The following is a 14252-nucleotide window of genomic DNA, read 5'->3' on the forward strand; positions in this document are numbered from 1 at the left end:
TTCTGTTTCCCCTGACTGGAAGGATCAGCATAATCACCTGGCATCCTTGGACAACTTCCAGTGCCCCAGCGGAGCCCACCTTTGATGGCTGTCTTGGTCCCCTCTTTTTTCAGCACCCTGCTGACTAGTAAGCCACCATTTCAGTTGCTTAAAATTGCAGAGAGCACCCATGATGACCTCCAACCACCCATTCGAGTCAAGTAAGAACTACCAGTGCACAGAGGAAGGGACCCACTAGAGGACACTACACTGAGGCCCCACTCACACCTAGAGCTGGCCGTGCCAACTAAAATCACGGGTTGCACATTAACAGCATCAAATACCTATATAGCTGTCTATCTGCAAATTGTTTCCAGAGAGATTCAAGATCTTCAGAGGTGGCTGCTCGGGAAAGTTCAATAAGTTCTAAGAACTTGGCTGGCGTTTCTGGATGGAGTTGTAGCTGGCTCTCCTGAATTAGCCACTCGAGCATTTTCACCATCTATAAGGTAAACAGAGGGCGAAAGGAACTGGTTATATTCCCTTCTTGACTATTTAGAATCATTTTCTAGGCCTTCCGTTCATTTTCTGTTGCGAAACGTCTCACCCGTGGCTCAGGGTTATCGGTCTTTATTAGGTGCAGAGCCATCTGGGGAAGGTCTTCTGGAAACTGATAATGAATATTTCCGTAGTTTTGCAGCAAGTTCCCTAGCATTTTGTCTTGGTTGGTTGTCGTTTCGATCAAAGTCAAGTTTTGTCTGGATGGGGTAAGAAATAAATTCATGTATTAACGCTGAGAAGAAGGATTAAGGTTGAAGTCTATAGATTCTGACAGAAAGGAAATGCATTCACTTTGACTGAGAGAAGCCCATGTTCAGCATCACCATGGTGCCCAGTCTGAGGGCTCAAAACATTGGTCAGTTTAGGATTCCACAACCTGTACATGCAGCTCAATGGTAGATCTCATGCTTCACATGAAGAAAGTCCTGGGTTCAGACTCTTGTTTCAAACCCTATAAGAGCTGCTTCAAGGCAGCATTCTTCATCCAGCATTGCATCAAACACTGATTATATATATTACTGCCCTTCATCAAAAGATCTCAGGACAGTTCACAGACTAAAATACAAGGTAAAACACAAGTAAATAATTTAACCAAAACAGCAAAACAATAGCAGATAGGTAGCCGTGTTGGTCTGCCATAGTCAAAATAAAAAAAATTCCTTCTAGTAGCACCTTAAAGACCAACTAAGTTAAGGTATCTGAAGAAGTGTGCATGCACACGAAAGCTCATACCAAGAACTAACTTAGTTGGTCTTTAAGGTGCTACTAGAAGGAATTTTTTTATTTTGAGCAAAACAATAGCCCCTCTTTTCCACAAATTAAAAGGATATAAATATTACTCAGCCCAAGGCCTGGTTGAAGAGGAATGTTTTTGCCTGGCACCTAAAAATATATAATGATGGTGAGCATTCCACAGATGGGGAGCCACTGCAGAAAAGGCCCATTCTCATGCTATCACCCTCCAGACCTCACATGGAGGAGCCACACACAGAAAGGAATGATAAACTCAGAGTCTGGGATGGTTTATACGGAGATAGGCTGTCCTTGACCTTGAGAGTTCTCTCACTTCAAGAGAAAATCAGCTAACCATTTGGAGAGCTGCTATATCTTTAATGTTGTCATCACTTGTTGACCACAGAATGAAGTGATATTTTCATGTGATGCTGCAGCCATCACAGATCAAACACTCCAAACACTTGCATCTCCCCTGACATCACCTTAGACACAACGCTTTTGAAGGGTTTCCCATTCTCAGCTACCAGTCAGCAAGCACAGCCTAATCATGTGCCAATAGAGTGATGTGCATGCATGTGCAAACCAATCCACAATTCTGGTGACATGCTTGTCCCTTGCTCTGATTATACCACCATGTCAGACATACCTTGCGTCCATAACAGCAGTACTACCAACTTCATTGAATGGGGAGATAGTATACACCTGCCGGGAGTCAACGTGTGTGATCAGGGCTCCGGTATCCATGTATTTTAGTCGGTAGTTGAAGGCCACAGCCCCTCTTGTGTTTGTGATGTTCTAAGAAGGACAAATAAACTGCTTATATCAAGTTCTTTTAAAATTAACTTGGTTTATACTATTTGAAGCAACCTCCGTTGTGAATATTTACATCAATGGCTGCTGTTAAGGCTCCTTACCAAAGGACATGTAGGACAAGGCCGGACATAGGCCATTCCAATGTTCTTCACAACTTTGTTTGTGCAGTTGCTGAGGTCTTTGGTTCGGGAAATGGTGCTTACATTATTGGCCTTGTCCTCTTGGACAATGTACTTGGTTAGGCAAGTTCCTCCAACTCCATCCTGCAAAGAGTAATGGACAACAATGAAATCACAAAATCTTAGGTCCTAGGAACATCATAAAGTCTCGTGCAATGCAGTGCCCTACATAACTGTCTCCCTCACTTCCTATTAACCCACATAATTCAGTTTACAGTTTGTTAAAAGGAGAAAACAGGAATGAACAAGGCACACTAAGCTCATCAGAGTGAAGTGAGTAAAGTCATATGTTTTTAGGATGGGAATAGGTAAGCATGGGCAATGCAGGGCAATAGATATTTAGATAGGCTGAGTGGGAAGGAATTTATTTCATTTTTGATGTTCTTCTTCACCCATGGTTCTCTTGAGGTACCAGAGATGGGTGCAACTTGGGGAAAGTGATATTGTTCCCAATCTGGAGTGATATTGTTCCCAATCTTTGAAATCAATTTATCTTCAATGAGATCATTGTGGACAAGGCGTAATTCAAGTGAGAAACCTATGTTAAATTCTCCCCCATCCCCATATGTAGCTCACTAGGAAGGTTTTGTTTTCATCTTCAAGGTCTGAAAGTTCATCGGTCAATGTGAAAGCCACTAATCATATGTGATCACTACATATATGTTTATCTCACTGCTTCTATATAGCTGGAAACCTGAGGTGTATTGTGGCTTCTTGATCAATATTTGCATGTGATGCAATAATCTCACATCACAAGCTACACAGATGTTTTGCACTACTCAGACAATGAAGTTCTTTAATTTAGAAAACGTTTGGAGTAGCACATTACTTTTGGCACTCTCTGATTTAGTTGGCATGACAGATTGTAATAGGGATGGTTAAGGACATTTTGGACTACAACTCCCATCATCCCTGATCACTGGCCATGCTGGTTGCAGCTAACGGCAGTTCTCCAAAACATCTGAATTATACCAGATAAAGGAAGGCTGGCCTAGGAAGTTTGGCAGGATGTCCTTTACATCTCTTCAAACCCTATAGTTCTGCATGCTGATTCATGTTCATCACTAGATCATTACAGTATCACATTTAATGTATGAATAAAGGTAAAGGTACCCCTGTCCGTTCGGGCCAGTCTTGCCAGACTCTAGGGTTGTGCGCTCATCTCACTCTATAGGCCGGGAGCCAGCGCTGTCCGCAGACACTTCCGGGTCACGTGGCCAGCGTGACAAGCTGCATCTGGTGAGCCAGCGCAGCACATGGAATGCCGTTTACCTTCCCGCTGGTAAGCGGCCCCTATTTATCTACTTGCACCCGGAGGTGCTTTCAAACTGCTAGGTTGGCAGGTGCTGGGACCGAACGACAGGAGCACACCCCGCCGCGGGGATTCGAACTGCTGACCATGTGATCGGCAAGTCCTAGGCGCTGAGGTTTTACCCACAGCGCCACCCGCGTCCCATTAATGTATGAATAAGCCATGATAAATCAAACACGACAGAAAGAGCTTTTGCAGCACCACTCATAATTTCGGACACAATGCTCATAACGGAGTTAGCTCACTTCTGTTCAGATGCAAGTCATTAATTGCTAAGTAATCAAGTGATTAGAAAGCAATTAAGTGGTTCACAGGAACAAGCCCTGGGGGACACTTTCAGAAAGTTCCCATGTAAAAACAACACCACATGATTCTAATACTCTAATGTTTGTTCTTAAAACGAGTCATTTTAGAATCTGAAAAGACCAAGAAAATGCCATACCTCCTGTAGCTCGTACACACTCTCCATCTCATTTACAGATATCTGCAGCAAGTTCAGGATGCCCCTTATTATATTTATGCACTCGATTGAGACATTTTTAAGGGCATAAATATTTCCAATGCAACCTCTTCTATATTCAAACTTAAATGGTTCAGGAAAACATAGATCCAGCTTCTGAGTGAGAGTGGGTGTTTTGAAGGTTGGATCTCTGGGCCATCTTCCATTGTATTCTTCCACTTGTGGAGAAAGGACCTAAGAGCAAAAGCACCAGAGGAGTGAAGATTTGAACCAAATTAAAATATTTACATGCAAGCAACAGAAGAGTCATATAAGGAGGAGAGAAAGATTTACCTAAATTTGAATGTGGCACCAAAAGTGAGAACATGTATCTCCTGAGTGGGCCCTTACTCTCAAGTAACTATGTATTAAGTAGTTATTATATATTACATATTAACTATGTAATAAGTAACCTTATTTCTTCCTTCTAGTTGGGACCAGAATAGTATGCTGAGTAAGGTTCATCATGACCTCAGCGCTGTTCCTTGTGTTATGACACAATGCTGGAAATTGTTGTATGCTGGCAAACACTTCATTGTGCTCTGGTACAAGAGTCCTCCATTTTGGTTAACCTTGCAACTTATTCTCTTCTGCTGCCTTTCATACACCGTCCCCCTTATCTGTTTCTGGTTGCTCATTCCACCCCCTCTCTTAATGGAGGCTTACCCTCACAAGCTCTGTCCAATTTTACAAGGCCTATCAGAATGACAAACAGCTCCTACATTTCTAAAGCATTTGATGAGGTTACTGTCATGTCCACTCCCCCCCCCTTTTATCAGTTTCCCAGACGTACAACTCACCTGTCCACCCCAGTATAAAAAATTGTGTTAAGCTACCAAACTTCTGTATTTGTGTTCAAGTTTGCCCATCTAATTCTTTAGGAGTTGCAGGCATTGGTAGGCTGGTCCACATCTTCTTCACTAGCTTAGTAGAAATCTCCTAGAAGATCCCACGTAGCTACACTGATGCTTATGTCTTTCTGAGCTATTCTGAATAAACGGACCTCACTAGTCTAGCCATGTTTTGTTTCTGTGCGAGTTGTAATAAGCCATTCTCCTTCAGTTCCTTCACGGATGAAAATGTATTGATAGCATCTGTATATTTTGGCTGAAAGAGTTAACCCAAAAGTATTGGGTGATATCTAATGTTAGTCATCTTCAGAGTGGAACCACTGAAATCAATAGCCTTAAGTGTTGATATCACCTTACATACCAAAACGCATAACAAAAGCATCAATGGCATTTTTGTTCCAAAGAAAAGAGCTTTGGGTGGGGATCCTTCAACCTGTTTCCGCCTGCCTCTCATGAGATTCTAGACACTTGCTTCCATGCTTAAGCTGCCCACCCCTTCTCCACTTAAAATGGTCCCCTATAAAACCAATACTTTGGTCACCTCATAAGAAGAGAAGACTCCCTGGAAAAGACCCTGATGTTGGAAAAGATTGAGTGCACAAGGAGAAAGGGACGACAGAGGACAAGATGGTTGGACACTGTTCTCGAAGCTACCAGCATGAGTTTGACCAAACTGCAGGAGGCAGTGGAAGACAGGAGTGCCTGGCGTGCTGTGGTCCATGGGGTCACGAAGAGTCGGAGACGACTAAACAACAACATCAAACCAGCTATCTAAAAAACCAGTCTCTCCTGTATTGGTTTCTACAGCCACAGCAGGCTCTGTAACTCTATGATGGTTTTACTTCACCCCTGAAAGCACACTCCCTGAGACAGATGGATGCCAGCCAACCAAAGCCACACGATTCCAGGTGAAGAAAGAAAGAGCTTGGCAGGTATGTTTAGTCACTAAAATTAAAAATTGTTATCATAATCTACCTTAAGAATGTGGTCTTCCTGGGACACTCTGCTGATCTTTACTTGGCAAGACAGTTTTAAGACAGATTTTTCTAAATCCCCATCTTCCAATCCAATCTGAATGAGTCCGGTATAGTTGTAAAGGTAGGATTTGAGATTGCTAAAACCAGGTTCTGTTAAAAAGGAGGGGGGAGATAATTCTGAGTACCTATAGCACCCTACACAAATAAGAACACAACAGTAACATTAATATCTGTGGTGCTTGGGAATTGAGCACATTCCCAAGGTACTATAAATTATACAAAATAAACTATGCAAAATATGTGAATGAATTATAATATTTCTAGTATATGTCAGGATGCTGAATTCAGCTTGAAACCAACAGGTTGTCTCTCAAAAGCAGGTTTACATGTAAATAACAATTTCTGTGATTCCTAAACATAGCTGAATGCCAAAAAATAAATAAATAATCCTTGCACAATTCAGTCCTATACATGTTTACCTGGAAGTGTGTCCTACTGAGTTCAATAGGCTTACTCACTAGTAACTAATAGGCTATACAGCTTGGACATACAGTATCTAAGAGCAGGCCTATAACTCGTGCTGTGAATCTTGACCTTCCCATAAATTTATCCTTCTCGCTCCCCCTCCACGCCACAAAAAATGAAAACAACCCTTACATGGTCCCTTGTGGTGTGTTGTGCCCTTTGAAGGGGGGGGGGATGGCAAAATGTAAAGTACTGTTACACAAATCCACAGACAACCTCTCTACGCTTAAGCCAATAACTACCAAAAAGATAGCATGTTAATAATGAGAGCTTGACTTACCGATATCATTTTTCTGGCTCCCTGTGTGGGGAAGAAATACATTTGTAAGTGGAAAGAATTGTAATTTAATATGATAGATAGATAATCTATGATAGATAGATGATAGATAGAGATTTCATTTGGGATAGGGTGAGGTGAGACTTCCAATTCTACCTTGCCCCCCCTAGAGATCCCCATCCCTACCTAGTGGCAGAGGGAGTAGGGAGCTTACCCACAAGAGTGATGAGCAGCACAAAAACGACCCCCCTCATGTTCAAGGTGAATGAAAATGTCAGGGAACAACACCAGCTTTTATACACAAAGAATGATTAACAGGCATTTGGTGCAGGGGGAGGAGTTATTGAGTTATCAACTTGGTTACTCAAGTTGCTCAAACATTCTGTTGGCAACCATATTGGCTTTTTTTGCTTTATAAAGAGAACGAAAAATATTGATGCGCCCCCTCAAACTATTCACTGCTGCGATGCAAGCACAGGGTGGAGGAGGGCAGGAAACAGGGGCAACTTCAATGGAATTGTGAAGTGCAGCTGCTCATGATCTGAGCCAGCCGGCAAGCTATGGTTCGATTTGGCTTACTAAAGGTTGTTCTCCCATTAATTCCACCAGTAAGGCAGGACAGATCTTTCAGTTTTGGTGCTGTCGGTTTCTCGTTTTTCCAAACTTAAATTCAGTCCTCCATATTTCTGCAACATTTTCTATCTTCATGAAAAATCAGCATTTTTGTGCAATTTCTCATAGTAAACATTTTTGTACCTATTTATTGCAAGCGGATTCCCTTCATGATGTGTGTGTGTGTGTATAATCTCACTAATACATGGATTTTTATGCTCACATTCTCCCAGTATATGAATTTTTGTACTCATTACTGGGTTGGTGAAGTGCAGTGCAAAATTTGGAGAATTCTCACTGGGCTATTTTGGGATGTTTCCTCCTCCTTTCCCCTTAGGCCTTTTCTGTCTTTCCTAAATATGTTTTTATCTGTACTTCTGCAAACTTTGGGACCACCCCTTCCTCCCACACGTTGATACCTTCTCTTATTTCTCAATTTTAGCTACATCGCTGTCTTGGCTCAGCTTCCTGAATTTGCTAAGAGTATATATGATGGAGATTTAATTTCTTTTTTTAAAAAAATGGCAAACTTAGGATACATGATTATTTAATAATATATATATAGAAATGTTTACTCCAGAAGGAGAATCGTGGATGGCCATGATGAGCTGGAAGGTTTTGAAACATTTGTATTTAGACATAAGGTTGGCAAGGTCATTTTGACCTGACACACATGTCCCAAGCTCTTATCTGTGTTCTTTCAACTGCAGGACAGAGACATCAGCAATCATATAAAACTATCTGAAAGACAGCCCGGCTCACGTGCATGGCTTCATTGGTATATGTGAACTGCATTGGTATATGTGTATACACATTGGTATATGTGTATATGTGAATAAAATTGAAGAGTTGGAAGGGACCCTGAGTGTCATCTTTTCCAGTGCCTTGCAATGCAGGAATATCAACTAAAGCCATTCAAGCTCTGCTTAAAAACCTCTAATGAAGGAGAATCCACAGCCTCCACTGTGGAACTGCTCTTACCCTCAGAAAGTTCTTTCTGATGTTTAGTCAGAATCAACATTCTTGTAACTTGAATCCATTGGTTTGGGTCCTGGCCTCCAGAGCAGGAGTAAGCATGCTCTGTGCATGCTCTGGTTATCTCCCGCTTGGACTACTGCAATGTGCTCTATGTGGGGCTACCTTTGAAGGTGACCTGGAAACTACAACTAATCCAGAATACGGCAGCTAGACTAGTGACTGGGAGACCATATAACACTGGTCTTGAAAGACTTACACTGGCTCCCAGTACTTTTCCAAGGACAATTCAAAGTGTTGGTGCTGATCTTTAAAGCCCTAAATAACCTTGGTCCAGTATATCTGAAGGAGCGTCTCCACCCCCATAGTTCTACCTGGACACTGAGGTCCAGCACTGAGGGCCTTCTGGCAGTTCCCTCACTGCGAGAAGCCAAGTTACAGGGAACCAGGCAGAAGGCCTTCTTGGTAGTGGCGCCCACCCTGTGGAATGCCCTCCTATTAGATGTCAAAGAGAACAACAACTACCAAGCTTTTAGAAGACATCTGAAGGCAGCCCTGTTTAGGGAAGCTTTTAATGTTTGATGTATTACTGTATTTTAATATTCAGCTGGAAGCCGCCCAGAGTGGCTGGGGAAGCCCAGCCAGATGGACAGGGTATAAATAAATTATTATTATTATTATTATTATTATTATTATTATTATTATTATTATTAAACAAGCTTGCTCCATCCTCCATGTTACAGCCTTTTAGATATTTGAAGATGGCTGTCATAGCTCCTCTCAGTCTCCTCTTCTCCAGGCTAAAAATACCTAACTCCCTCAATTGTTCATCATAGGTCGTGGTTTCCAGACCCTTGATAATCTTGGTCGCCCTCCTCTGCACATCTTCCAGCTTGTCAAAATTTTTCACGTCCTGCTACGTTGCATCAGCAACATCAGCAACAGCTAAGCTTGGAGGGTCTTCTTTCCCATCCATTCCTGTAGCTTCCTTGGAAGTAGGTGACCTTTTTTTGCCTGAAGGCCACATTCCCTCAGGGGCATCCTTCCAGGGGCCACTGCTGCCCATGATAGGCATGGCCAGGGGCAAAAGTAGGCAGAGTAGCTGATATGCCCCTTATCTACATTCCAGCCATGCAAAAGTTCAAAGTTTCTCACACCACACACCCTTTTCTTCCTCTCTCTTGTTAGGCATGCAAGAGGACTTATTATACTTCATGAACACATTCCAGCCAAGTAAAAGAACTCAAGGTAGGCACAGAGCAGGAACCGTGAATGTGTGGTCTGGGGAAATGAGGGTGGCTTGAGGGGAATGCCATGGGTTGGGCTGAGAGGCCAAGAGGACTACTGTTGGCCACCAGACCTGAGGTCCCCTAGCCCTGGTACAAGCTGTTGGAGCCTTGTTGAAAAGTCCCCCAAGATTATGTTGCGTTGCCACTGTAGGTGTGGTTGTCTCTTTCTGTCTTATGAACCCCTCACCCTGTCTCCTTTTTTATATAAGATATAGCAGCCACCTGGGTGAGAAAGGCATCCATATCAGGGCCACAGTTCTGAAAGAGGCCTGATGTTCACAACATACCCTCCAACATGCCTCAGAGGAAAGTTGGGGTGCATGGTTTGGAGGCTGCACTCTTGACTGAGCCAGGTGACTTGTGAGAGAGTGCACCCCCCTCCAAAGGGGCATATTTTGGGGCCATACTCTTGCGGGAGCCAAAATGGGCCAACATCCCAGAAGCAAATCAGAAGCCGGGATAGCTTCAGCACGCCTATCTCTGGCAGAATAAGGAAAAGGTGCAGAAAGGCTTCTCAAATCATATCATCAGAGGATCCTGGTTAGAGGTGTGGGAAAAGAATAGGAAATTGTTGGGAAAAAATACCCCTTGGTGGTTATCGCCCATTGATATCTTAACCATAAAAAAACGAATATAGAAGGTGAGAGATGGAACTATGAAGACCTCCTGGAAAGATCTAAAAAAGGATGGAAAATCAGACCCTATGAAGAGCTAAAAGACAAACTAACAGGCTGGCTGCAGTACCATCAAATTAATGCCTTATGGAAAGAAGACAAAAAAACGGGGATGGATGAGAAAAAATCTAGGTTCCAGGTAGAGATTATAGAAAGTAAAACCAAACTTCTATCCAAAATGTATAACCTGTTACTAGAATGGGATACTAAGGATGAGGAGGTCAAGGAAGTTATGATAAAATGGGCAATAGACTTTGGATATAATTTGGATTATGATAATTGGACGAGGCTATGGAATAAAGGTATGAAATTTACTGCCTGCACCACCCTTAGAGAAAATATGGAAAAGATGATGTACCGTTGGTACATCAGCCCCGTGAAATTAGAAAAAAATGTATAAGACCAGGGATAATAGGTGTTGGAAGTGTAAATCCAAAGAAGGCAGTTTCTATCATATGTGGTGGAAGTGTGAAGAAATAAAAAAAAATTGGGAAGCTATATACAATTAATTGAAAAAGATACTTAAATACACCTTTGTTAAAAAAAAAACTGAAGCCTTCCTCCTAGGTATGATCGGAGACGAGATTAAAAAAGAAGACTACATAATGTTTCAATATGCAACTGTAGCTGCTAGGATTCTACTAGCACAAAATTGGAAAACCCCTAATATCCCAACCGTTAAAGATTGGCAAATTAAACTATTTGAATACTTAGAATTGGCAAAAATGACTCAGAATATCAGACAGCAAAAAAATACAAAGTTTAATGACGATTGGACCAAATTTATAACATATATGGAAACAAATTCTAGAAATCTAAAAATCACAGTAGGTTTAACATAATTCTTGTGATGCATAGATGATATAAAATGAAAACTGCAGAATGGAATTACAATCTTATACAATCCAAAATCGAGATGGAGGGAAGTCAATTCATGTGTTTCTTTTTTGGTCCATTTAGGTTTTCTGTTGTTTGTTCTTGTTCTTGTTCTTGTTTTCTTTTTTCTCTTTTTTATGTACGGTTGTTTTGTTTTTCTGTTTGCTTATGAAAATTAATAAAAAGATTTTTTTAAAAAAAGAAGAAGAAGCCGGGATAGCTTCTGTAATTCCAGCTCAAATCAGGACAGATGAGGGGCATGTCATAACCTATTATATAGGCATGCCTTCTAATAGTTCTAAATAAAATTTTGTAATAATAATATAATAATAATTTATTATTTGTACCCCACCCATCTGGCTGGGTTTCCCCAGCCACTCTGGGTGGCTTCCAACAAAGATTAAAAATACATTAAAATGTCACACATTAAAAACTTCCCTGAACAGGGCTGCCTTCAGATGTCTTCTGAATGTCAGATAGTTGTTTATCTATTTGATATCTGATGGGAGGGCGTTCCACAGGGCAGGCGCCACTACCGAGAAGGCCCTCTGCCTGGTTCCCTGTAGCTTTGCTTCTCTCAATGAGGGAACCGCCAGAAGGCCTTCAGCGCTGGACCTCAGTGTCCGGGCAGAACAATGAGGGTGGAGACGCTCCTTCAGGTATACTGGGCCGAAGCCATTTAGGGCTTTAAAGGTCAACACCAACACTTTGAATTGTGCTCGGAAATGTACTGGGAGCCAATGTATTTCTTTCAAGACCGGTGTTATGTGGTCTTGGCAACCGCCCCCAGTATGCAATTTTTCACTGATATATGCATTTTTATGCACACACTACCCTACTACCCTACCATATTTGTTTTTGTTAACATGACTTGGCTGAAAAAACAGCAATGCAAAATTCAGAGAATTGCAGACATCAAAGGGTGGGTGTGTTCATTGGGGATCTGAGGTGAGATACCCACGCAGTGGAATTGTCTCTAGTCCCAGTCACCATGTAGAGGCAGCTTAAGATCCAAAATAGTTTACTGCTGTAGAATATTAGGCTTCAGTAATACAGTTCCGGATGCTGATATATACATACAGCTGGTAGACTTTGCAGATATAGATACAGATATATACAAACAAAAAATATCTCTGTTGTTCCAGCAGTTCTAGATGTTACACAGACTCTGACTCACTTCTCAAGACTGACCCCGGCACACAGACAGACAGATTCACTGACTGACTAATGAGCTGACATGTCTCAGTCACTTAGATAGGTGGCACTGGGCCATTGCCATAGCAGCTGTCTTGGCTGACCTTTGGCCTGTTGGCTTATCTCATACATAGGGTGATTTACACTCATGAAGGAAATTAACCTCTTCCTTCTTGTCCATTTCCTCCAACAGTGTTTTGGTCCTTGTACAGTGGTACCTCGGGTTACAGACACTTCAGGTTACAGACTCCGCTAACCCAGAAATAGTACCTCGGGTTAAGAACTTTGCTTCAGGATGAGAACAGAAATCGCACGGCGGCAGCGGGAGGCCCCATTAGCTAAAGTAGTGCTTCAGGTTAAGAACAGTTTCAGGTTAAGAATGGACCTCCAGAACGAATTAAGTTCTTAACCTGAGGTACCACAGTATTGTTATGGAAGTGCAAATTAGGCAGGTTCACCTTTCAATGTGAACTGGATTGAATATTCTCATACGTCAACGATCCCTTGTGTGCATGCATCCTTATTTGGTGTGTTGATTTTATACCCCCATTCTGACATTTCACAGAAGTACTGGTAGCTTTATGACCTCCCAAAATAATACAACATTAGAAACCAGTGTAGACAATAGTAAGCTGGATGGACCCATGGTCTGACTTGGTGCAAAGCAGCTTTCCATGCGAAACACAAACTGTGTCTGTTGTCCACCAGGGGGAGCACCACTGGTGGCAGAAGAGCGCTTCCTAATGTGAAACAGGCAGCAGTTGGGGTGGAGGTGCGCTGAGGCAACAACTTTTGACACACACATACACACAATTTGGACCCAAAGTTCTCCACAAAGAACTTTCAGTTTAGCCTTCAATCTGTTTACTTTGGCCACTTCCCAGGATTCTGTCATGTACTGGGGCTGCCTTGCTTATTCCTTCATGCTGGCAGTTTCACGTGGTGTCTTGCTGCTTTGAATGACCACCACAGATCAACTGAAATCATAGAACTGTAGAGTTGGAAGGGACCGCGAGCGTCATCTAGTCCAACTCCCTGCAATGCAGGAATCTTTTGCCCAACATGGGACTTGAACTCATAACCTTGAGATTAAGAGTCTCATGCTCTACTGACTGAGCTATCCCAGCTGTATGTTCATGTCACATCAAACACACTGCTGTTCCAGCAGTCGGTTCACATGTTCAGGGGCCGGTCATTTAATTTGTATCCTGCTTTTCCACCCAAAAAGAAAATGTGCTCGAAGCACCTCATAATACTTTTTTTAAAAGTTACCAAGGCATATGTATTTTAATGAGGGGGGGGGGAGAGATGTTTTACTGGACTGCTGCTATCAAGATGCTACTTGTGTTGCTGAGGAAACCCAACACCCTGCCGTATCATTGGCTCATCCATGACAGCAGGACCTTTGTTACTTAACTGTCATGGTCTGGCAGAGTAGGGTTGGGAGGTACCAGCTGGGGAACCCCCAAGTGAAGAAGACTCAGAGCCAGTGGTGTCACAACAGGGGGTGTGGGGAGCTGTATGCTCCGGGTTCCATGTCTGCGGGGGTGACAAGAAGTCATCCCACAGGGGCTCGCAGGGGCACGAGCAGCCATTGCGCCACCGCAGCCGCCTTTGGAGGATCCTCCGTTTGCGGCTGTAGCAGCTCTGGGGGTATCCCGGCACCGTCTGTATGGTGCTGGAGCGGCGCCTGCAGCAAACCGCTATACAGCGCATGTGCGGCGTCACTACGTATGGCGCATGCGTTGTATGTAGCAACGCCACACACGCACCCTATGTAGTGACGCCTGCCCCAGGAATGACAGCGCCTTCCTTCGCCCCTGTTCAGAGCCAGGGTGGGATGACAATGAGTGGTCAGAGGGAGAAGAGGGAGCAGACTGGGAGGAGGAGGTGTTGGAAGCTGAAGTGGTAATAGGACTTCAAT

General features: G+C 42.9%; 1 protein-coding gene across 1 annotated transcript in view; it reads right to left on the reverse strand.

The window, feature by feature from the left end:
- The window catches only part of LOC310709812 (vitellogenin-2-like), a gene marked incomplete at its 5' end in the record, with an annotated part of 37431 nt that extends 23387 nt beyond the window's left edge, over nt 1-14044 (reverse strand). Inside the window, 8 exons of the mRNA XM_083509851.1 lie at nt 324-481; nt 587-737; nt 1922-2070; nt 2190-2351; nt 4022-4273; nt 5905-6056; nt 6712-6732; nt 13780-14044. Of these exons, the coding sequence (XP_083365977.1) occupies nt 324-481; nt 587-737; nt 1922-2070; nt 2190-2351; nt 4022-4273; nt 5905-6056; nt 6712-6732; nt 13780-14044 (1310 nt within the window). The remainder of the gene's footprint in view (nt 1-323; nt 482-586; nt 738-1921; nt 2071-2189; nt 2352-4021; nt 4274-5904; nt 6057-6711; nt 6733-13779) is intronic.
- Nucleotides 14045-14252: the final 208 nt, after the last annotated feature.

This window comes from Podarcis liolepis (assembly GCF_965112155.1).
Source record: "Podarcis liolepis genome assembly, chromosome: 6".
NCBI classification, from domain to species: domain Eukaryota; kingdom Metazoa; phylum Chordata; class Lepidosauria; order Squamata; family Lacertidae; genus Podarcis; species Podarcis liolepis.